This window comes from Xiphophorus hellerii, chromosome 13 (assembly GCF_003331165.1).
Source record: "Xiphophorus hellerii strain 12219 chromosome 13, Xiphophorus_hellerii-4.1, whole genome shotgun sequence".
NCBI classification, from domain to species: domain Eukaryota; kingdom Metazoa; phylum Chordata; class Actinopteri; order Cyprinodontiformes; family Poeciliidae; genus Xiphophorus; species Xiphophorus hellerii.
The window spans coordinates 19833009-19857148 of record NC_045684.1 but is presented as its reverse complement, the minus strand read 5'-3'; the positions used below and the strand labels follow the sequence as shown (position 1 = coordinate 19857148).

The 24140-nt window shown below is 40.4% G+C and overlaps 2 protein-coding genes and 1 pseudogene across 4 annotated transcripts; all 3 read left to right on the top strand.

Moving 5' to 3' along the window:
- Nucleotides 1–7604: 7604 nt before the first annotated feature.
- On the top strand, nucleotides 7605–9350 carry npvf (neuropeptide VF precursor). Its single transcript, XM_032580152.1, has 3 exons — nucleotides 7605–7899; nucleotides 8617–8987; nucleotides 9081–9350. The coding sequence occupies exons 1-3, from the start codon at nucleotides 7738–7740 to the stop codon at nucleotides 9151–9153; spliced, it is 606 nt and encodes a 201-aa protein (XP_032436043.1). The 5' UTR covers nucleotides 7605–7737; the 3' UTR covers nucleotides 9154–9350.
- A 1976-nt stretch (nucleotides 9351–11326) lies between these two features.
- LOC116730713 (cytochrome c-like) lies at nucleotides 11327–14270 on the top strand (annotated as a pseudogene).
- Nucleotides 14271–14482: 212 nt separating this feature from the next.
- LOC116731222 (acetylcholinesterase collagenic tail peptide-like) lies at nucleotides 14483–23457 on the top strand. 3 transcript variants are annotated; one of them, XM_032580864.1, is made up of 18 exons: nucleotides 14483–14980; nucleotides 15546–15666; nucleotides 15760–15893; nucleotides 16010–16117; nucleotides 17192–17236; nucleotides 17359–17385; nucleotides 18378–18449; nucleotides 18579–18641; nucleotides 18720–18746; nucleotides 19006–19050; nucleotides 19293–19328; nucleotides 19400–19480; nucleotides 19592–19688; nucleotides 19798–19940; nucleotides 20030–20149; nucleotides 21446–21575; nucleotides 21933–22035; nucleotides 22675–23457. In XM_032580864.1, exons 1-18 carry the CDS (start codon nucleotides 14936–14938, stop codon nucleotides 22742–22744), a joined length of 1467 nt encoding a protein of 488 aa, XP_032436755.1. In that variant the 5' UTR covers nucleotides 14483–14935; the 3' UTR covers nucleotides 22745–23457. The 3 variants fall into 3 exon arrangements, with proteins under 3 accessions (XP_032436755.1, XP_032436757.1, XP_032436756.1); XM_032580866.1 differs by having other exon boundaries at nucleotides 14484–15039; XM_032580865.1 differs by having other exon boundaries at nucleotides 14484–15419.
- Nucleotides 23458–24140: the final 683 nt, after the last annotated feature.

Below are 24140 nucleotides of genomic sequence, written 5' to 3'. Positions count from 1 at the left end.
GAGATACATAGTGGCTTTTCCAAACGTAACCCCTGAAATAATGTACCATAGGTTAGTAGCTACCATATGTCCCGTTGCTCCTGTAAAATTATTATAGCAGCCAAAATTCCGGGTCGCTCCCACAGTGCGAGCTTGTTAGTTGATCTCACAAAACTTTATAGAGTCAGCTTTAAAGTTCTTCCAACATGCTCTTACTTTCTGTTATGTTCATTACACTTAGAACACTTAGAAGTACTTTTTTTTATACTTCTGCAACTTGCAATGTTGGTTGTTTTTTTTCAAACCTCATACCGATAATAAAACACCTCCCTTTTATTCCCTGTTGTTTATAATTAAAACATGCATATCTTCTCAGACAGTGAGAAGCATTACTCAAAGAAAAACAGATTAGAGAGCTTAACATAGCATTAACTACTGCGTAATCCTAATTTAAAGGCTTTATTGTATCAGAGGTTGAGAGCTTCCTGGAAATGAAACATGAGTGCTTTTACTAGAACCGTAAGCAGCTACAGTAAGTGCATGCACTTTGACTCTTGTGTTTAAACAATTTTTTTTTTTTTTGAATGGAGAACTTTGGGAGAGCTGTTATTTTATATCTGCATTGATTTCATTCAGGGATTTGTGAGTTTTTTTTCCCATCATCTCCCAGAACACACACACAGATACACACGCACTTCTGCAGCTCTGGTTTCAAATTAAAGATGCACATTTGACAGTATTTTCCTTAAGGTTGTTTTTGTAATTTATAAATACAATAAACCATTCTTGCTATTTTTTTTTTTTAAAAAAGCACACTATATATTTCTATTGTTTTTTTTTGTTTTTTTTTTACATTTTCCTGAGTTACTTAGGGATCACAAAAATCTTGAAAAATATGTTTTGTTCATCCAAATTCTGGTTACTTAATTTTTTATTTTATTTTATTTTTTTGTAAGTTGCTAGTCTTCATTGACGAGTCAGAGAAGCACATGCTTTTGGTACCAGCTATGAAAGTCTCATGTGTTCAATTACAGATAACACTCAGCATTCGCATCTACGTTACCACAGTTAGAGTGGGATCTAACCTTTTCTGAGACTTTAAGGCAAAGGCAAAAAAAACAAGAAAAAAACAGTTTGCACGTCAAATTTTCCTCCTGGAACATTTAAAAAGCCTTTTACAAGACCACAGAAAGGCATTTTTGGTGTAAAGCTGATTGGAAAAAATCTTTTCTGCCTCGCTTTCTGTGCTGCATTCCCAGCATTCAGCTGCATCATGGGGAAACAGGTCAGAGGTTACAGTGTAGATTTCTGTGTGGGTGTCTTAGTACCCTTTGACCCCCTCTGACCCACTGAACAGCAGCCAAACTGGCCGTCCAACTGGGAGTAGGAGAGGATGCACGGGGGTCAGGAGGAACAATCAAGGAAAAAGCTTTCTCTGCGCCATGTTTTCTACTCTTTCCCTCTATTTTTTCTTACTGAGCCTCTCATTTTGTCTTCCTGAATCCAGAGTTGCACAAACAATGGCACACATGTGCCATGACCAGCAGAAGCAAAGGTGGGACAAAAATGCTTATTTTTCTAAAGACAGGCGTGTTTCTGGAATTTATGTGCCAGGCTTTTAAGAGGTTTCCAGGGCCCAATGATCATGAAAGTCACTCAACAGATAAATGACCGTGTAAACATTCAAATCAAGAGAGAGCAAGGAAAGCAATAAAAAGACTTGTTTTTTTCCACCCCAAAACAGCAGGCATGTCTAAACCTCGTTGAGCATTAATCGCTCAACGAGGCGTCATTGTTGGAGAAATCATAACTCATTGGTAAATGTAGAAATCTCGGGTTTTTTCCTCGTCCATTCCCACTAACGCTGTCCCTGAGCCTCTCTTCGCGTTGAAATGTTTGCCTCTGTTCGTGCTTTATCAAAGGAACTTGGCCTCTCCAGCAGACTTTGGCTTTTTTAATTCACAAGTCATAATAAGTATTGTTAAAAAACAGAAATGCATCTCCGATTGAAGAGCGACAAAAGATATAGACGATTTTTTTGAGCAAAGGCAACATTTTAAACACACACACAAACACCCCCCCACACACGCACACGCCTACACACACCCATCCCTGTTCCAGGGCCCCTTTCCTCCTCCCCCCCATCCTTCCCATCCTCCACCTCCTCTCTCATCAAGGGTCATTTGCTCAGTTTCCTCCTGCGTATTCCTGCTTTTTTCTTCTCTTCCTCTGATTGGTCGATTCAGACCAGATGCTGATTGGACCTCCTTTTGCACCCCCCTCTTCCTGAAAACACCTCCCCCTTTTACTGGCACCTCCTACTTTTTGTTAGGACGGCCTACCCATCTAATTCTCCGCCTCTGTTTTAGATGCTCCACCTTCCTTGAAGTTTGTGGAATAAGTGTGCCGGGGCTCCACCTGGTGGGGTGATTCTCTTAGATTAGGACATTGTGTTACCCCAGTGGCTTATTATTCAGTTCTACATTTGAAAATAAAAGCAGTATAGTACAAAAACTTTTGTAAAAATGCAATACCTGAGTCTAAAAATAGTAAAATAATGTATAACATGAAAACATTTACAGCAGAAAGGATATTTCTGTGTAAATAAGAGGTGCAATTTTTTATCTCTCTGTCCTTTAGTGCCATCTAGTGTTGTCAGGAGGAGAAAACTAAACAGCAGCACCACCTGTGCAATAATGATAAAAAAGGAAGGTGATTAGGTACCACACAATCACACCTATATGAGCATTTTAGAGCAGCCAGGTCAGCAGACTATTTATTGTTTTCAACAAATCTACTGGTCTCATTGTCAGCATCGTCCCAATAGCTATGTTAGCTCTGTCGGAGGTTCAAAGGTCAGTCAAAAGCAAAATAAAGGTTTTTCTGCCCACATGCAAAATACAGTCAGGCAGTACACTAACAACACAACACACACAACCTCAATGGTGTTCATGTTAACTAATGAGGAGTTGTAATTGGGTTGTATGTATGTATACACAGTACAGACCAAAAGTTTGGACACACCTTCTAATTCAATGGGTTTTCTTTATTTTCATGACTATTTATAAGGCAAGAAATCCCACTTATTAACCTGACAGGGCACACCTATGAAGTGAAAACCATTTCAGGTGACTACCTCTTGAAGCTCATCAAGAAAATGCAGAGTGTGTGCAAAGCAGTAATCACAGCAAAAGGTTGCTGCTTTGAAGAAACTAGAATATAAGGGCTATTTTCAGTTGTTTTACACTTTTTTGTTTAGTGCATATTTCCACATGTGTTATTCATAGTTTTGATGCCTTCAGTGTGAATCTACAATGTCAATAGTCATGAAAATAAAGGAAACTCATTGAATTAAAAGGTGTGTCCAAACCTTTGGTCTGTACTGTATATATATATATATATATATATATATATATATATATATATATATATACAGTATACTGTATATACAGTATATACTTATAACAAATTATAATAAATAATAAATTTGGACTTATAACAAATTACATCATTGTAAATCTTTTTCACTCTCACAGTACTGCATAGCTTCCTTTAGTGAACTTATCACTAAACAGTTTTGATTGTGTTGCATAACAAGATTTATGTCAATAGTCGTCAGCCTAACCAAGAACATCAATTGTGAAATCCTGCCAATTGATTCTAGGTGATGCAATACAAAACAAAATTTTAAAAAATCCCTTGATGCATTTTTTTTTAATGCTCTGAGTCCAACTTAAAGTTTTCCAGTCTGTGTGGGATCTGCGAAGCCCCCAAGAGTGTATTCTCCTGGGAAGAGAACGTTAAGGTATGGCTGGAATCAACATTTTTTATGTGTCATTGTTAAAAGAACACCAAGATCTCACAGATGGTGTGAAAGCCCTGGTGAAAAAGAGTTACAAATTTGCCTGTAGCCCTGTTTGTTTGGCTACTGTGTTCTGGACCAAAGTCTGTTTTATCCAGGGTGTTCTATAGCGCCTGGTTCATCACATGAATATTAATACGGTGCTAAAACCCAGTCTGTTGAGCTACAGTAGCTGGTGCTTTTTATAGCCTATAAAGAACAGCCAGCCATGGCCACTGTGTGTTTTTAAGTGTTTAATGTTGAGCGCAATGAGTGCCATTAAATTCATACTCAAGCCAGCAGACTGCTGCATTCGCTTGTTCGAAAGAGAACTGTAGTCCACACTCACAGCTGCCATTGGTTTGTGGACACCGTCCTAGAAATTAGGAAGTAGTCCCAGCCCTACTCACAATGTATACAAGACCAAAAAGCCATGATCACATCATTTCTCTAAGACTTACTGTTTGTTTAATCTGAGACCCGTAATTGTCCAGCTTTGGCATGAGTCATTTTTGTCTTGTGATAGTCACCATGTGCTTTCATAATGCTGTTATAGCTCTTAATAACACTAACCCTGCAGTTGAAAATATTCATCAGTGATTGCATTTATTGCTTCTCTAATTAAGGCCAGCTGGAGATTTTAAAGTGACTGACCTTTGAGTTTTTTAATTGCCTGATCATTTAGGTAATATATAGATCACTGGTTTGCGCTTATACACACAATTTTATAATATTTCATCACAAGAAACCTAAAAAAAAAATGATATTCAGGTGCACAATTTATTAATTAGGTTTCTTTGGAAGAAAATTGGTAGCGCTGGATTTCAGTTAGAGGTATTTGAGTAAGCGGAGTGCCTGCAAATTACCAAGACCCTTCTTAGAAAAAAATATTACAATTAGCCATGATTTTAGTTGATCTATCACTTAAAATCCCAATAAAATACTAGGAATTCAATGTTTGCTCAGTAGACAGGAAGACATTTGCGCTAGTGTATCTTTAATAGTTTTCCTTTCATTCTGTAACCAGTTGCTTTTTTATACAGACCACACACGCAGCGCAGTGTCAGCTAATTGTGCCATACGCTGACGCTGAGATCCAACAGAAATGGATTTGATCACCATCTGAACCTTAAGCGGTCAGGAAGGCTTGATGAATGGGTCTCCTCTCGGAGTGTGCAGGCATGTGAAGTGTTGTGATGATGACCTGGCTGTTGTCTAAGTAAGGGTGAGGATAAAGCTCCACGTAAATCAGCTCAGCGGAGAGGCAACCGCAGACTCCCACATATCATATCAGGTATTTGAGATCTAGACTGAGAAAGGAACTCTGCGAACTTTAAACAAGCAGCTTAGAGAGACAGGGAGGCAGCGGTGATCATGGTGAACCTGTTGTCACGTTACTTCTTGGTTTCTCTGGAGTTCGTCTCGGGTTGGTTTGTTTTCTTTGCAGGGAAAATTTTTCTTGGACAACATCTGCTAAAGAAGGAGGCAATAAAAAAAAGGAATGTTTTGAGAATTAAATAGCACTAACTGACTATATTTGCCTTTTACAGATTTATTTTGTATGGTTTGCTGGAAACTCCATGGAAATCGGTCACAAGATTACGAGAAAGAAGGCGGAAATAAACAAACCAGCACAAGACAAACTCTAGAAAAACCAAGAAGTAACGTTTTAGTTCATCGAGTGAGCAGTCAAACTGGACTAAAAATGATTCGCTCAGACAAATCTGTTGATTTATAAGTTGCAGAAAATATGATACACACGACTGAGGCTCTTGTATAGGCAAATAAAGAACATTTTAATGTCCAAACAAAGTCATGGGAATGCAAGATTCCCCAATATGGGTAACATTTTTCATTAAACATGGGAATGATGGCTATATTTCTGTCAAGGAAGCAAGACATGCGTTAATAACATGGAGAAGCAGGGGGCAAGGAGAAGGAGGCCTGAAAGCATGTAGATGGAAAGATGAAAAGGCTGCAGGGGTGGCGAAAGAAGAGCATTAAAAACATTAGGAAGGGAGAATTACAGTGGCAGAGAACAAGGTCTTCCAGGGAGTGCTCTATGAGCTCAGCTAAAGAACAAAGGGGGAGGTCTATTGAAGGCCTCTGCTGATAGTGCTCAGGATGAGTGTCCGACACGCGGTCGTAAATCCCAAATCCCACAGTCTGCGAGCCGGGACCAGGGTCAGGCAAAGAAAGCACAAAGAGGCGAGCTGAGAAGAGATGGGAGGTAAATGATAATACGGAAAAGTAAACTGAGACGTAAGCCTTCTCAAGGCTAAGTCTGAATCACTAAAACCAGATGGGACTGAAATTCTTTTCCGCTGAGTTGCCTCCGCCGCGGAGTTACATGTTCTGAGTGCTCAGACGTGGCAACATGGGAAAATGCAACGATCAAATTAAAATTTCCTCTCTGGCTGCCGCTGATGCCTGACAGGGATTCTTCACATTCAGTTTGTTGTTGGTCCAAATGCAACCTCTCCCCCCACCCTCCCACATAAAATGGCTCATTACTGGCTTCAACTGTAAAAACCTGAGAAATAAAAAATGTGGTGACGTCAGTCAGTCTCATGAGATAAACACGAGTCATTAATGAATCCATGTTGAATTCATCTCATGTTTTCCTATTGTTTTTAGGCATCTTCATCTTTTATGTTTCTTTCCCCCCTGCCCTCCTTTTTGTATATTCCTTAGCTAAAGTTATTTTTCTTTCTATCAGTGTAATGCAGCTGGAAACTGAATTTCACAGAGGAAACCTCTCCAGAGATTAATAAAGTTCTTTCTAATAAAAACCAATCTAATCATAACTAATCTAATAAGTGGATGCGAAATACATAATAAATTTGTGTAGTTTGGGCACTGCAGTGGCTCATCTGCAGAAGCCTTAATCCTCGAGTCCCAGCCCGGTGACCTTCGACCCCTTGTCTTCCCCCTCTCTCACAATCCGCTTTCCTATCTGACCATTATCAAAAAACATAAACAAAAGCCACTGGAGCTGATAAAACCTTGAAAAAAAAAAGAGTCATTTTGTCAGTCCATATTTAGCAGAAGATTTCTTAAAATCATCTAAAAATTCCTTATATTTGCATTAATATCCCTCAAACTTCTTTACATTTTTCTAAGTAAGAACTGCAAACTTCAATGCAGTTCACTGGATTTATAAATGATAGATCAATGCAAAATAATGAGGAATGTACTTCCTGAGATGGTTAACACTTGGGATATTGTTTCACACCCTAACCTGCTTTAAACTTCTCTACCACTTCCTCCCTGACCGGTCTGCTGTGGTTTTCTTGGTCTTTGTGATCCTGATCCTTCACTAAAATTCTCGGACAAACCTCTGAGGCCTTCGGTGATTTCACTGAGATCAAATTATGCACAGGTAGACTAATTACTAATCACATGACTTCTGAATATTTTGATTTCACTTCAAAATGTATACAGTTAAACTTCAAACATGTGCATTTTATGTTAATTCACAGGTTAGGATGTTTGGTTGCAAAACTTCTTGAAGGATCAAACTTTGGTTCCAGTATTATAAGTTGTTCCCAACTGATGGCTGATTCAGTACAATTAGTAAAGTGTGATTTTTTTAATTTTTTTTAAAAATGTTATCTGCTCTTTAGAAGAAACAAAAGCATCCTGTTCATTCAGCAGCCCAATTAGTGCATACATACATAGATACCTTTCCAGGTATGAATGGTGGCTAAGTCAGGAATTTGCCTTGTTTAAATGAAGCCAAAAATAAATGTGAATGCATCACTTTGTGTGTGAGTGCGTGTGTGTGTGTGTGTGTGCGTCAGATTTTTTAATGTGACGTGGGTTTTCACAGGGCTTATATGACACGCGGCAGGTCACTTAGCGGGAAATAAGCCACATGTCCAAACACAGTTCAGAAAGCAACAACAGATTCCAGTATGTTGACAGCAGTGATACTGTCAGCGCTCCTGATGATGGGGGGTCTCGGAGGGGTGGCGGCGTCTGACTTCCACGTCTTCGGGAAGTCCTTCCACAACGGTGAAACCCTGCGAAGCAGCATCGACGACAGGCACTCTGTGAGGAAACAGCCGCACCAGCAGGTAAGAAGCAACCAGTCAACCAGTGACTTGTGTGTTAGTTTTTTGGGGTTTTTTTTCTGAAACCCATCTTATATTCTGGGTCTCCAGATAACCGAGGTCCAGTTGATGCTCTTTGTAACTTTATTTTAGATCTTGTACTTCATGAGTGGAAGGCTTTACTCCAGCTTTGTGAGGGCTAAACTTAAGATGTAGTATAAGGCGTAGATTTTCAAATGACAATAAACTATTTCAATCCAGTAGAAAGAGCCGTTGTATAACAGTAAAAGAAATGCATGCTTTCAGACCATAGCATAATTACAGCTATACATCACCTCTTAGTGTAATAATCATCGTCATCAATCAATTTTGTAACTCAAGGCTCTTGTTTTTGAATAATTTTCAGTAGATCTTTCTCACTTCCTGTTTCAAAATAACTGTCTAATTCATTTTAAGTTTATTTACATGTGTGCTTTGGGTTATTTAGTGTAAAAAAAAAACAACTCCATAAATAAAGACTAATTGATCGATTGATTGATCAAGGTCCTATCATGCTTTCAGAGAGCATCAAAAAGAAAATCACCAAACCATTTTACTTTTGAAAAATAAACATTAAATGTTTGCTCTTTAGCTTATAGAACAACTAAAAATAGTAGACGTTGATTTGTTACTGTCACTTTTTGAAGTGGCCTGCATTAAAAATCCACTTGATCTGATTAAATGCAATTCTAACATATCCAGATACCGAGTGGGCTCCGCAGAAGTTTGGATCTGGAGAGCTTCAAGCTGCACGTGACTCCAGCCACCAGCAGGAACAGCCTGCCCACCATCATCAAGCTGTACCCCCCTACGGCCAAACCTCTCCACATGCACGCCAACATGCCGCTGCGCTTCGGCAGGGACAGCAACGACGAGAGGGTGCCCAACTCCAGCCCCAACATGCCCCAGAGGTTCGGGAGGTCCTGGGAGTTGGTCGAGATGTGCGGAGAGTGCCGCGAGGCACGAGACGCCCCCAGCCCGGTGCTGCCTCAGAGATTTGGAAGAAACGCTCCTTACTGGAGTCTCCTCAGGACGCTGGCCAGTGAACACTTGTTGGACGCTGGCTTGCACTGGTAAAGACACAATCTTAAATATTCCTCTTACACTCATCACAACCACTAGCCCTGCTTCCTTTGCTTTGATTAAAGTGTCTTATTATCCAACAGGACTGAAGATTTTGACTACAAAACCAGTTCTGAAGAAGATGTAGACACAGACGAAAAGACCTTCAAAGGATAGCCAGATCTTCCTTCCATTGAGTGTTTTTATTGTAAAGATGCTTCAAGCTATTAAAACAAAGCTTAGATCTGGAGTATTTCCATGGAGATGTTGTCTCCTGATAATAATGTCCTTCTCTGTATTGAAACTGATCTTATAGAACAATGAGGTTTATACAAACAGTAAAAAATAAAGCTTCAAGCAATGAGAATGCAAAATGTTATTGTGTTATTCATCTTAACCCGTCGTCATTTCTGTAGATGTAAATGTCCCAAAATTCTTAGGGATATTCTGGAGAGAAAGCATAAGGTTCATCATAAAGCCCTTTACTTTGAATTATTCTCTTGAACTGGATTTAGAGGGGAGTAGATACGTTTTGAGCTTAATGCGGTTCATTAAAAAAATGAGCAAAACTGAACCTGCTATAGCAAGCTGCTGAGGAAGCAGTTGTTGCATTATTTGAACACTAGAGGGTGCAATGAACGTGTTTTAAATCAAAAACCTTCCCTGATTGCTGTGCTACAAACTCATCATGTCACTATTACAACAAGAGAGAACAACAAAATGTGCACAATACCCTTTTTTCACACTTAGATTTAGCTTTACAAGACATACAAATTGGAAACAGTACTCAAACTACTGGCAGAAAAATAATGATAAATTATTTCCTTTCAGTCCAGAAGCTGATTTTGACAAAAGCTTGTCAAAATCTACATTTGGCAGGGGTATAAAGGAAAGCGGAAGTATGGATTTTTTTTTTTGGTTTCTTTTTTGGGCAGTTCACATCACTGAGTTGTTTGCAAGTTACCCAATATTAATCTTAAAGAATAAAAGATACACATATATACTTGATAGTACCACATGTTATTTCACATTTTTTCACAATACACCTGCTTCAAAGTACTTTATTAGAATTTGTATTTCATATACCATCATGTAAGTGTATCAGATATACAGTGGGGGGTAGTTTGTGTAAGGGCGTCACTTCTTTAAGCATTTGCTTTAAGAAATAACAGCTTGTCGAAATTACACACTGAAATATCAAGTGAATATTATAGATACTTCCAGTCATCTGTAATCTGTAATCATCCAGGTCATCTGATCAGAACTTCATAATGCCTACATGGAAAACTCTGTCTCACTTGTGAAACATGGTCGTGACAGTATCATGCTGTGGGACCGCTATGATCAGCAGGGACAGTGAAGCTGGTTAAAGTTGATAGGAAGATGGATGGAGCTAATTACCGGATAACAATGGAAGATAACTTGACTGAGGCTGACTTGAGACTGCAGCGATGTTTTATTCTCAACATAAAGCGGAAGCCGTAACGGAATGGTTTACGTCAACACATATTCACGTGTTACAGTGACCAAATGTCTCAGACAAATATCAATTAGTTAACCATCATAATTTTTAAGAAATATAAAAAATAAAGCAACCTAATGTGGAAAATTGTTTATTATATCTGCATACTGTTTGCAAGTCTTTGGCAAAACATTTGTTTCAGAAGTACACAGGTCAAAGATAACAAATCTGATATGATGACCACACTCTTGACAATAATCTACCTAATGTTTCTTCTCCTTTTCAATCAATCTGAAAAAGCTATTAGTAGCTTTCCCTCTACATAATGTCCAAGTTTCTCTTGCTCCTCCTTAACAGGAGCTGGTTTTATCTATATAAAGTAAGACAGCAGGTCTGATCATGCAGCTGGCAGCACTATTGTTCCTCTCTGTGCTCTATAAACCCATTCCACTGACATTCTGAAGTATTTTCGTGCCATGCATTGCATTATCAGCACACTTGCCCTTTTAAGTGGGCGTGAGCTGCAGCTCTTTTAAAGCAGATTTAACCACCCCCCTCTTTAACATTTTCATTGAGAAACATTTTCTCTGAAGCTTTAGGAAAACGATTTAACAAAGGTAAGGTTTTCCTCCCGAGATTTTTCCAAAGCCATTGTTTGCATCACAATAGCTCTATAAGGCATGTTTTTATATTCAAAATATTTCAAGTTTAGCAGCTTTTGCTCATCAGCCTGCTGCAGTTTTGACAATATTTTTAGAGAGACTAAAGAAGTCTTAGCGTGTCCAAACGTTTTGTGAAAATTGTGTTTTTCTGCCCGCCTCAAGGCATGTCTGTGCTGCAGTGTGGCTGATTGTGTCTCCTGCTGTCATTTCCTCCCCTTCCAGCCCCTGACCATGGGGGATGTCGAGAAAGGGAAGAAGGTGTTTATGGAGAAATGCTCCCAGTGTCACACCGTGGAAAAAGGAGGCCGCCACATGCAGGGACCTAATCTCGGGGGGGATGTTTGGACAGAAGACGGGGCAGACTCCTGGTTTCTCCTACACTCAGGCCAACATTGATAAAGGTGCACATTTTAGAAATATTTGGAACCAATTAAGTTCTTTGTTCAAAGTTAGAAAAAAAAAGGAACAAAAATATCTAAAATATAATTTTTCCCTTTTCTGCTAACAAGTGAACATTGATAATAACACCATGTGGTAATGAAACGAGGATTTCCAAATCAGAAATTCACAAGCAGAGATTTTTTAAAAAGGGCACTAAAGGGAAACAAACACAAAAAAACAGCTAATTCTCCTTTGTGTGTAATTTGGTTGATAAGATCAGAAGCGGAAGTGAAGCTGAAGCAAACACTGACAATGATAATAATCGGAATTTCAACTTTCTGGTACAAATCTGCTTGTATTTCCATTATTGTTATTATTTTTTTGCCGTATCTGGACTCCCTTCATCTTAATTGTCTCTCATGAAATGAATATCGTCAGTATTCTACTTTTATAACCTTCCCCGAAAATTGACACTGCTTTGCGTCTGGGCTTGTAGTAAGCTTACCTGAACAATTTTTTTGTTTTCTGGGGCAATGCAGGGAAGCTTTTTTGTGAGAGTGTACATTTAATCTTGATGAAAAAAGGATTACAATAAAACTACCAGAGACCAGAAGATAAACAGAAAAACTGAGCAAGACGGAGATGTCTGGCTAAGCAGCTTTAAAGGATAGTTAAAGGATATCATGCTTTTGAAGGGGATTTTACTGACAGTCTTGCACTGGCATGTCAAAACCACAAAGCCATAAAAGAATTTGAAGAGTTTTATTACAGTGTGGATTAATCAAAACCGAGAGTCAGTTTGATATTTAAAGTGATGTGATATATTATTAGTGCGTTGGCACAGTGATAGATGAGCACTGTCCCCCCAGCACTCAACACTTCAAGATTATTGATCAAAAATTTTATCTATATTTAAATACACCAAAGCCCATTCTCTGCAGCCTGTTCTTTGCAATGATGTTCTAATGTACTATAGTATAACTTTATATCACAGGACTTTATGTTGCATGCTGCTCATCTCAGCCAAGAGATTTTTTGCTGTGAGGAAAGGAAGCTTGTTTTCTTGACATGACAGTGAGAACAGCCGGTCTGGACAGGCCGGCCGGGGTTGGTGGTACTTTTCGTTTCTGACTCTGAGCTACGCTCCGACAGCAGGACATGAAAAGCCTACAACTGTCACCACACGTCTGAGGAGGCAGACAGTTTTTTTGGGGGGGTTTTTTCATGAGGCCACATTTATGAAAGGTTCCTGCTTTGCCGATGAGCAGTTAAAATTTTCACTTTTCATACAGGTGTCATATGGAACGAGGAAACGCTGAACATCTGCCTCGAAAACCCAATGAAATACATTCCGGGAATGAAGAGGATCTTCAATGGCATCAAAAAGAAAAAGGAGAGAGAAGACCTTATTGCCGACTTGAAGGATGCGACCTCCTAATACGCCGATGATCCCTACAAGAGCATTGTTCACCTTGATGAAATAAATATTTTCTCTATGAACAATAGTTACAGGTTTTATTCCTGACTTGCTTTTGAAAAGTTGGGTGTAAACATTTTTAACAACCGCTGACTCATCATGATGTTTAGGTTTCTTGGAAGTGCCTGTTTTTAATCATGAGTGACACCGCCTGCAGTTTGTGAATATTCCAGAAAGCAAAAGTTTTACTGCCACACGCACAAGAGCTGCATTTTTACCTTATACTCTTATTTGTCATTTTTGCCTAACTTTATTTTTTCCCTACATGTTTCACACTCCCTTCCTTTTTCATGTTGCATCAATGGAAAATGTTGGTTTTATTGTTAGTTGTCATTTGAGGCTATAATGTCATACAGGCTTGTGTTTTTGTAAACAAAAACTTTGTCTCATTCACACAGTCATTGTTTTGAATACAGAAATCTCAACAGAATGTGTTGCACAGACACACTTTTGATGTAATTTAGCAGGTGGCAGAAATAACTTTGTAAAGAGGTGATAATTTTCTTCAAATTTAACATAATCAACATCATTTTTTTTTCTATTTTTCCTCAACATACCTTTCAGTTTTTTGTGGAAAACTCTCAAATAAATGATTTTATTGCAGGTACAATCAGAGAATGATGGAAATACCCAACCTTTAGCATAAGTACATTTCTTTAGTAAGGATTATAAACCATGTCAACAAATAATTGTTTTAACAAAACCACCAGCACCACAATTATTGTATTAATATAAGTTGACAGTTGACAAGAATTTCCCCCAAACAAAACAAATCAGATAAAACTGAGGAAAAGTCTTATGTCCCAGACTCCTTGTAGGGAAACAAAGATTTACATACTTTACTTGTGCATTTCTATCTTAAATAGCTGAGTTAGTTAGTTAGTTAGTTAGTGAAATGTATATATATTATCATATATTTGTTGTTTCATTTATAACAATAGTGTTACTTATATGATGTTCCGTCTTATATGCCTTTATTGTTTTCTTTCCCTTCAGCATAAAGAATGTTTCTGTATTGTTTGATTTACTTTATTTCCTTTTTACAAGAGGGCCTCCCTGAAGAGAAGCAGTGATAACCGGGCTCACGGGGTTTATTGCTCAGCAGGAACTTCTTCTTCCTTTGAACTGTTAGATAGCTGTAGAACCGTCGCCTTGAAGATGTACGACTTGTTCTGTTTTTACTCTGTGTCTTAATGCAAGATAACATGTGTTTAGTCAGTGATTGTCATTAGCACTGCAACTAAGTAATGAAATGTTTTGTCCCCACCCCTTAGAGTTGCAGTGTTCTCTGTGATAGGGACTCTGAAAGTAATAAAAAGAGAGGAGCGGACAAATGTGTTTTCAGGGCGGTTGGAGATTTGTAACTGGAAACACATCTCTGTCCGTTCTCCTCGCGAGATCAAAAGAATCTAACTCTCTTGTCTTTTCTGTGTTTGTTCAATTTGTCTTTAATAGGTGTCAAACCTGACAGTTAGTTAGTTAGTTAGTTAGTTAGTTAGTTAGTTAGTTAGTTAGTTAGTTAGTTAGTTAGTTAGTTGTACCAATTTGCCCCAGTAGGAGTTTGTACCTCGTGTTTGAAGCGTTACATGTAAATATAGATTTTATGTGTCTTACTCTGAAATGCCCAGCAGAGGGCGCCATTATTCTAATAAGAGACCGTTAACAAATCGCGCCAGACCAGCGTGCAGACGCTCCTTAGAAGTGTCAGATCCGTCCTAGCGAATCTGAAGTCGATCCGGATGGCACAACAGATACATCAGATCCAGTCGATCCAGTGGGACTGAGGCACCGCTGCTCTGTGGTTTCTGCTGGGCATTTCAGCGCCAGAAGGAGGAAGAAGAGGAGAAGGAGGAAGAAGAGGGGGGGGGTTTAAAAAAAACTGCATTCCTTTAAAAATTGTGTTATTAACCGGCGGAGGGAAGGAGGAGGTCGATAAGTCGGATCCGATTGATCAGGGTTGCAAATTTTGCACGGTGAATGTCAGCGAAGCCTCGTCTGCTCAGCGCGCTTCATTTCTTTAAGGTGAGAGGAGCGTCAGACAGCGTGTCTGCAGGTGCCACACAATCAGACTCAAGTGCAAGGTAGGAGAGAGCCTGTTGATGCCACTTTTCTAATGTTGGTTCATCTACTGGACGGACTGTACCGCTTATACAAAGCAGGAGAACATTAAACCGGGGGATCATCCCGGTGAATCACATCCCTGCACTGATCAACAATGCTGAAATGTGTGTTAACTCTAACACTGTGTTTGAATGGACCCATTACAGTCTTACTACTGTTGCATGACTTATGTGTGTGTGTGCGCGTATACTGTATGCTAGTGATACACCCCCTCTTCCTTCTCTAGTCTAATTCTGGCACAGAGGGCGTATGTGCACGGCTGGAATTACAGCGGTGGCTGCATCTGCTGCAGTGAGGGGCTTCAACAAGTTTATAGAGCAGCAGTGACAGCCTACAGAGGGTGGGTTGGGTGGATGGGGTGGGGGAGGAGGGGCTCTGAAAGGAGGAAAAAGGAAAAGTGACAGCTGCCAGGGGACTGCAGGATTAGCACGTGTGCTTAGGGGAGCTTGTGTTGTGTTCATTTCAGGGACAGCAAACAGGCAGCATGGAGCTGATGAAAATTGCATTGTCCCTTCCCATTCTTCTGTGTCCCGCTTGGGCCTTATCCCATCACTCCTACCTGGACGACATCCTGTCGCCTCGCTCAGGTAAGGTATCAGCTGTGAGTGTGTGTTGCTGAACGGAAACAGGCCCAGATGTTCTGTAACAGTAGACCATGTAACATGAGTGTTTCGCCGCAGCGATGCAGAGGGACGTCCTCCCAGCCCTCAGGTTCCTGGATGAGGCGTTGAGGTTTGACCCCTGTTGTCTCATGTCGCCTCCTCCACCGCCGCTCTTCCCTCCTCCTCCTCGGCTTTGGAAGAGGGGCACGCCTGTAAGTTAGTGTACCGCACCCTCTCCTCGTCGGCCTGTGCTTCTATTCCCATTGATGGCCACTCATTGAGGAGCTATTGTTTTTATTTATGTGTTAACATGATTGGTGAAATGAAGGACACACTGAGCTTATTGGAACCAACCGTTTTCGGAGGTGAAGGGCCGGATAATACGCAATTAACCCCAGAGTGTTCACCAGGACCCCCAGGACCTCCAGGACCCCAGGTAAGGACTCACCTCAACATTTTACATTTACAGGGCTTTGTAAACATATTTGTGTCTTTTGAACTCTTCACAATGTAGCCACAAACTTCAATGTATTTCTGAAGATACTCGGGGTTCACCGATTGATCAGCCATGAATTCTTTAGCTTTAGGTGATCAGCCGATACTCAAATGTCAAAATGATCTTATCCATGGATCTTGCACTGATCTCCACAAAGATCTGAAAATCTCTGCCTTGAGAGAGGGCTGAGTGACAGACCTGCCCACCGGGTCACGAGTAAACATTTCATTTATATTTGAGAGCACTACCACTACCTTTTTACCTCGTGCAGGTAAAAAGCTTGTGCCATGAGCTTTGTTCAGTCTTTTTCAGTAAAATAAGATTGGAACACTGAAGGTGTATTGTACCCTTATAACACCTGACACTGTCAGTCATTTACAAAAAATCAGTATCAGTCCAAATCACAATCGGAAGGTTGGGCTCTTTAAAGACTGACCAGAAAACGGCAATCGGTGCACTTTTGGAAAAAAACATATCACCACAACTTGATGCTGGTACCTCCATGTGTCACCACTATGATGGTGCATGCAGTATGGTGTGAAGTGTTAATTTGCAGGCCAAAAAGTTCAACTTTGCTTCTTTGTGACCAGAACACTTTCTTCCACATGTCCAGTTCAGGTGGGTGTCCATATCTTTGTTGGTTTGCAGTTGTGCCATTCCAGCTCTTGGGATAAAGGTTGAAACTTAATCCTACTGTAATTTTCTTCATTAGTCTTTAATTTGGAGTATCAGAAACATAGTGCCGTCGGCATCATGTTGATGGGATGATTTTTTGGGCAACATGTAGAAAGGGTCAAAGGGTGCAAATGGCTTTGCTGGGCCCTGTGCATTAGGTTTTGATTAAATCATGTTGCATTGGATAGCTACAGACATTTAAGGCAGTAGATGGAAATATTGTTCAGCAAGCACAGACAGGAATTTCGATAACCTTGTTACTATTGATCATGCTGCAAATGTCTTGTCCTCAGTATAGGTCACGCAAGCTGGATAAAAATGTTTTGTGTCATTTTTCAGGGTGAAATTGGATTGCCTGGTATAAGGGGACCAAAAGGGAGAAAGGTGTGTGTTCTCCTTGAGAATTATGCCCCTAATTCAGAGCTCTGCTGAAGGAATTTGTCCTTGCACTCATCTGCACTCTAATGACATCTCTTCTTCTTCTCCTTCCATTTGTCGTCCTCCAGGGAGAAATTGGACGTCCGGGGGCAAGGGTGAGCAGCTTCACTACCGCACGTGTTCCTTCATGCCCCTCTCTAGCTTCCTCCAAGCATTCTCTTTCTATAATCCAATTTGTTTATCAATATCCCCGGAATTCTCCTCCCGTTACTAAATGGGTCACGCAACATTAGTCTCAGCAGTCAGCACTGGGTTGATCTCCCAGGGCATCCTTCGGTACCCTGCTCATTTTTCCTTACTCTCTAGCTCTCCTTGGCTTGGTCCCATTCACCTCCACGACTGAACCCAAGTCCTGCTGATCAAGCCCCTCCACCAGCACTCTCCTTGTGCATTTTAATCTTCCTAAGTGCTTTTGCTTTCCATGATAAATCACACAGGAGGTCCGCTGTGCCTCCAGACGCCGCAGCCTTACACACGGGCTGCCGAACGAAAGCACGGGCTGCAGCTCTGGAATGCAGTTCAGGTGTAAAGAAGATGTGAGGATGCTTCTCTTGTGTTCAGCTAGCAGAGAGCTGCAGAGTGGGACTAATTAGGGCTTTATGTACTGTATGTTCCTCATTTTTAAGGTTTTTCATCCAGACTTTTTAAAAATACAAGTCTGAACAGATTTCTTCCAGATTTTCCTGCATCTAGCTCCACCCATTTTCTTCCCAGTTCTGGCCAGCGTCTTTGTTTTCGCTGCAGAAAAGCTTGCTGCATGATTCTGCCACAGAGTGTCATGGTAGCGATGTTGTTTTTGGTTGTAATATGACAAGAAATAGTGGGAAAAAAACATGAGCATATACATCAGTATTTCTTTTTTAAGATTTTATTGGCTCTAGTGACCTTTATTTGACAGTGAATTGACAGGAAAGAGGGTAATGAGAGAAGGGGGAAGACATGCGGCAAAGGTCGCCAGGCCGGGAATCGAACCTGCGACAGCCGTGTCGAGGACTAAGGCCTCTATATGTGGGTTGTGCTTAACCCCTGCGCCACCACAGCACACCCGTGCATCAGTATTTCTAACTGGCACTTTCTTTTCCTGCAGGGCCGTCCTGGCGCGCCCGGTCCTCCAGGGACACCAGGATTTCCAGGATTTCCTGGTCCACAAGGACCCAAAGTAAGTGCCATAAGGTACAAATATATCACAATGTACTATGGTACACCTATCTACAATGGCACACAAGAAAAAAATGTGTCATAGACATCTGTATATTGGGAATGATTGATTTTTTTTATTGGTTGTAAGGGAGAAAAAGGAGACTCAGGACTCATGGGTTTACCAGGGCTGCGAGGTCCGCCGGGAACAAAGGTCAGAGAGATCTTTCCATTATGAAAACAGCCGGGTAGATTCAAGGCCAACCTTAACATTCTCTGCTTGTCTTTTCAGGGTTTACCTGGTTACAAAGGTGACAAGGTAAGCTTAGAGGCAGACGTTCTTCCTGCCAAACCGTAAGTGTTTCCAAGAGAAGTTGGAATTGTGAAAAGAACCAATAATGTCTCACCAAATGGGGGATCCTCCTGACAGTGCAGTGATTTATAGCCTACCCAGTTACATTTATGCAACAGAATAATATCAACGACTGACCCTCTGATGGAGGAAGTCACAGCAAATGCTTGCTGCTTTCTGTTTTTAATTGAATTTTGACACATTTCAATCTTCTGTTTTCAACGAGGGGGACCGAGGCGACCGTGGCCCTGCAGGACCAAAAGGGGACAAGGTCTGTTTGTTTACACTGCAGGTCCTGAAGTCACCTGGAAACTGTTGTATCTTTGCATTTAGTACTTCTGTTTGCTTCTATGATAATCTGCTCATACTGCGTTCCAGAGGACTTAAACATCTACACTATAAGCATCTTCTCCAATTAACTAAAAGTTCCAAGTCAAGAAAGTCTGATGCAAGACAGTTGATTTAAATTGCTGTAGTAATATTTATTTTTCATAACTGTTTTTCTCTGTCCAGGGTTCAATTGGTTTGCCTGGGATGCTCGGACAGAAGGTATTGAATTAGCTGTTAGGAATTTTCACATTAAAAATGAGCCGGAACCCTGAAGTATGCTCTTCTCTCAGGGTGAGGCGGGCCCAAAGGGAGAGCCAGGTGTTTCTGGGAAGAGAGGACCAACTGGGAGACCAGGGAAAAGAGGCAAACAGGTAAAGAAATCTTGTACTATTTGTGTGACTCTAGTTGTACTAAACAACGTGACAAAAGTGACAGTTCTCTGTGTTTGTGTTTACGGTTGGCCTGCTGTTGAATTTGTGCAGGGTATCAAAGGGCATTCAGGGGCCCCAGGCGTCATGGGACCCCCAGGACCTGCAGGTCCCAATGGCCTCCCTGGCCCACCTGGGCCTCCAGCATCAGGTACTGTAACCAGCTCACACACACACACACACACACACACACACCTCTGTTCCAACCTCTATATATTGTTTTGACCCCTGTATGCATTATCCATGCACCCTTTTTGCAGGTCTCTACTTGGTGGGGGAGAAAGGAGAGAAGGGCCTCCCGGGCCCGCCAGGTCACTGCGACTGTGATACTGTAATTGGATCAAATAACGCCCCCTTTGGAAACTACTACACAACGCGACGGGGCGGCAACAAACTCACTGCTGTGAGACTCTGCGTGTTGACAGTGCAAACTGAAATCGTACCGTTAGTGTGGCCACTAAGTTTGTGAGTGTGCTCCGGTTCTTTATGCAGATATTTGTGGTGAACAGCGAGGAGGAGATGGGTCGCCTTCATGTCGAAAACGCAATCGTACTAAGGAAAGATAAGCGAATGCTTTACTATAAGGATAAAGACGGCTGGAGCCCCATCCAGGTAATTAGATTCAAAGGTGTACTTTTGGTATTATAATGTCTTGCACAAACAAAAAAAGAGAAGGGAATAAAGCAAAGCAGCACAGATTCTCAATTGGATATGAATGCTGAACTTTGACTGGGCCATGGTAACACATGAATATACTTTGATTCCATGGCATGCCTGGCTGGACATTCATGACTGTTGTCCTAATGAGAGGCGAACCTTTCCTCCCAGATTTAACTCTTTAACAACCTTTACCAGGTTTTCTACCAGGACTGCACAGTTTCAGCAGAACAGCATCATGCTGCCACCACCATGTTTTAGCATGAGAATTAGGTTTTTAGGCTGATATGCATTGTTTTTCTTCCCATGTGGTATTTTCCATGTAGGCCAAACACTTCTGTTTATTGCACTGACTCTAAGTAGGGGTATCTGAAGCTGATGCAAATGCATGACGTAGTCTGTTTTACACTTCTGCATGTAAAAACAAAACAAATCTGAAAACCAAAATATTAATTTCCTTCTACTTGAAGATTATGTACTTCTGGTTTGTCCAGCAAAGGGGCCTGGAACCTGCGGCTCCGGAGCCGCATGCAGCTCTAGCTAAGATGATAAGAAACCCAATGTTTTTGAATTTGGACACAATAATTACAGCTTTAATTGTAAAAGTTGAATTTTTGCAAAAATTAAATTTTAATTTAAATATAACTTAATTTAAATAAATATAATTTAAATGAATTTAAATCTAATTACATATAATACAATTTCATTTAAATTTTCAATTTACAAAAGTGTAAATTCCATCTTTGCATTTTTCCTGTCATTACTTAAAATCCATGTACTTTTTTTTTCTTTTTACATAATTTTCCACAAATACTGACGTCCTAAAGAAGACAACGTATCCATCTTCTGTTTGCAAGTGTCGTTTTTTTTATGTCATTTTAAAACCTGAGAATAGAAATAAAATGTCAACTCATCAAAAATGACAAGTTTTGTACTGCAGATATTCATCAAAAAGGTCTTATCCAAAAGTTCATGTTACATGTGCAAATCTAAACCAGACTTTTAGCCTCACTGGGGGTAAAAATGGCTCTTTGCACTGTAAAGGCTGCAGACCCCTGGTCTAGCACATGAAATCTCAATCAAATGCAATGTGGTAAGTGGCAATACTTCTGTGAAGCACTGTGCATTCGAACATGTACTGATCTTCAGCTTGAAAGCATAATATGCTTAGTCTCTAAATGATCTCGTGCTAGCATTCTTTTTGTCTGCATAGCAACACCTGGACAGCGTTTATATTTTCTGTCCCTGCAGCCCTTTCAGCCATTCCAGTCCACGGAGACCGTCCCAGAGAGAGGAGGTGTGTGTGGGGACGGGAAGGTGCAGATCCAGCACGGGGAGGAGTGCGACGACGGAAACCAGATCGTCACAGACGCTTGTCTCAGTAAGTAAAACGCACAGACTATATTCTCAGTTTCATTTCAGATTATTATGCAGCAGTTGTACTATAAACTAGTCTAGAGTTTTGCCACAGGAAAAAATAGAAGCATTCTGCAGAGCAAAGCCACAGCATCCTGTGCTCATGTGGCGCAGTCTAAAAGACTTTCCTTGATCTTTTATTAATCCCTCGCCCGTCCCTTTCCCTGCCAACCTCTCACTGCGCTCTGCCTCTATCCAATTAAATTAGCAGGAAAATGCTTTGCTGGCATCACCGAACATGGGTCGCTGTGCCAAAGAAATTAGTAACGTCTTCTTTCTCCTGCCCCGTTGCGTTCTCACATTTTCTCTTACCCCCCTGCAGATTGTAAGTGGGCCTACTGTGGAGATGGATACCGACATGAGGATATAGAAGAGTGCGATGGGAAAGATTTTGGTTACCAGACCTGCAAATCCTATCTCCCCGGGTACGCTAACTGATTCTTAGAGCATGCACACATGTATTTTACTGGGTTGTTTTTTTAATTACAGCAACTCTCATTACAGATTTTAAGACGATACGATAAAAGGAAAGCGGTTTTAAGGTGTAAACAATTCATACACCTTAAATTTTCTTTCCAGTCGTGCCACGTTACGATCACGAACTCCAATGTATTTTATTGGAATTTTCTGACATAGTCCAACACAAAGTAGAGCACAATTGTGGAGTAAATCAAAAAAGGTAGTGGCAGCATAATGCTGTGGAGCTGCTTTTTCTTAGTATGGACCTCTCAGGCTATATTAAGCTAATGGGAAGACGAGTGAAGCTACATATAGAGCTATGTCAAGAGATAACTAGAAAATGAGGACCCAAGAAAAAAGTGAGGATAGTGCGGGAGTTAAAATATCTTAATACATCACTGATTGTAAAGTGCAGCAATTTTTAAACGTGAAATATTGCTAAATTATATTTAACAAAAAAACTGAGCTGCAGATGCAGAGGTAGACATATTTTCATGTATTTTTATCGGGACTCCCCGACTTCTTTAAGTTAGCCCTGCTTCTATGTTCATGTTAGCAGACGGCACATTTCATTCATTTTTAACCACTCTCTATGTTTTTTGCAGGTCCTTCGGGCAGCTTAAATGCACTGAGTCCTGCCTCATTGATTCTACCGGCTGCAAGTACTTCACCTGAATACAGAAGGCCTCCCTGAATGAAGAAATTGTACTTCAGACTTCCTCTGGAGTACCAAAACTCTGAAACCAACAAGTGATGCGCTGAAAGACGGCACTAAAGCGAAGCTGATGTGCCTGCTCCCAGGCATGAAAAGTCATGGAAGAATGTTTTTTTGTTTTTTTTTTACATCAACTGTAGTACCCTCCACACCTTGAAGTTTGGTCTTGAGCCCATGGATAACAGCTCCATGGGCTGCAGCACTGTTAGAAAATCATTAGAGATGGGGAGGAAGCATTTTAAGGATGTAATGATTGCACCATGTGAAATACTTAATGCTGTTTAAGACGTGCTGACTGTTAATGCAGAAATAAGCTATGTGCTCTTTCCTACAAGGCGTTAGAAAAGGGTTGTATTGTATTGTCGTATGCAAATGTAAGGCGCCTGAATGTTCTTACTCCTGTGCAATGTATAACAAAACACGTGTTTATTAATTACAATGTTGTGATATTGCATGCAAATGTGTATAAGTGCACAGCAGACTGCTTTATCTGTTCAAAGCTGTAGCCATATTGTGTCCCCTCTAGCAGAGGAATTTCAAACAATCCGACAGGAAAACATGAATGTCCTTTAGCAAAAACATAGTAATAACATACGGTTACTGAAGCAGCATGATGTATGAATGTAAGTGTACATTTGATAAAATAATAACATCAATAAAGACTTGATCTTCACATCGGGGCTTGTGTGGAAAGCAGCCAAGCAGGAAGAAAAAGATCTGCAGCAGCTTCTTGTAGATATTCCTGTAAATATTCCTGCACTTGTTGCTTTTCTTGTTCAAAAGAAGGATCTCTGCAGCACAGAAACACAGCGCTGTCCCTCACTGGCAACAAAGACTAAGCCCAGTAATTCATTCTGCAACTGTTTTATTGAGAATATTTAAATGGAGTGAAAAATAATGCTCCTTACCATTTTGTTCAAATGTCTGTCATCCTGGTTATGTTAAAAAAGTAATTATTAAATAAACATGAATGATGTTAAGGACAACAACAGATATGTGAGAAGGTTAAAGCATCACCCCAAACCACTTCATTGGTCTTATTTCATGTAAACATTTTGCTGTTTCTGTGCTTAATGTTCCATTCATAGATGTTTCACCTGCTTTAGCTATGAGAATCCCAGCTGTAAATAATCATGATCTCACCTCCTTCTTTTTTAGTTTGCTTGGCCCAGACTCTGTCTCTTTATTCACAACTTTTGAGGTACTGAAAAAATTCTCAATTTTTTTCTCTCCCACAGGTCTGGTGAAGATGGATAAATGTTCATAGTTATTTTTCTGGTTTTTTGTTTTTTTTCTCATGTCACTTGGAAAAGCTCTGATTGCCCATTACATCACTACCATACGAGTACCATTTAT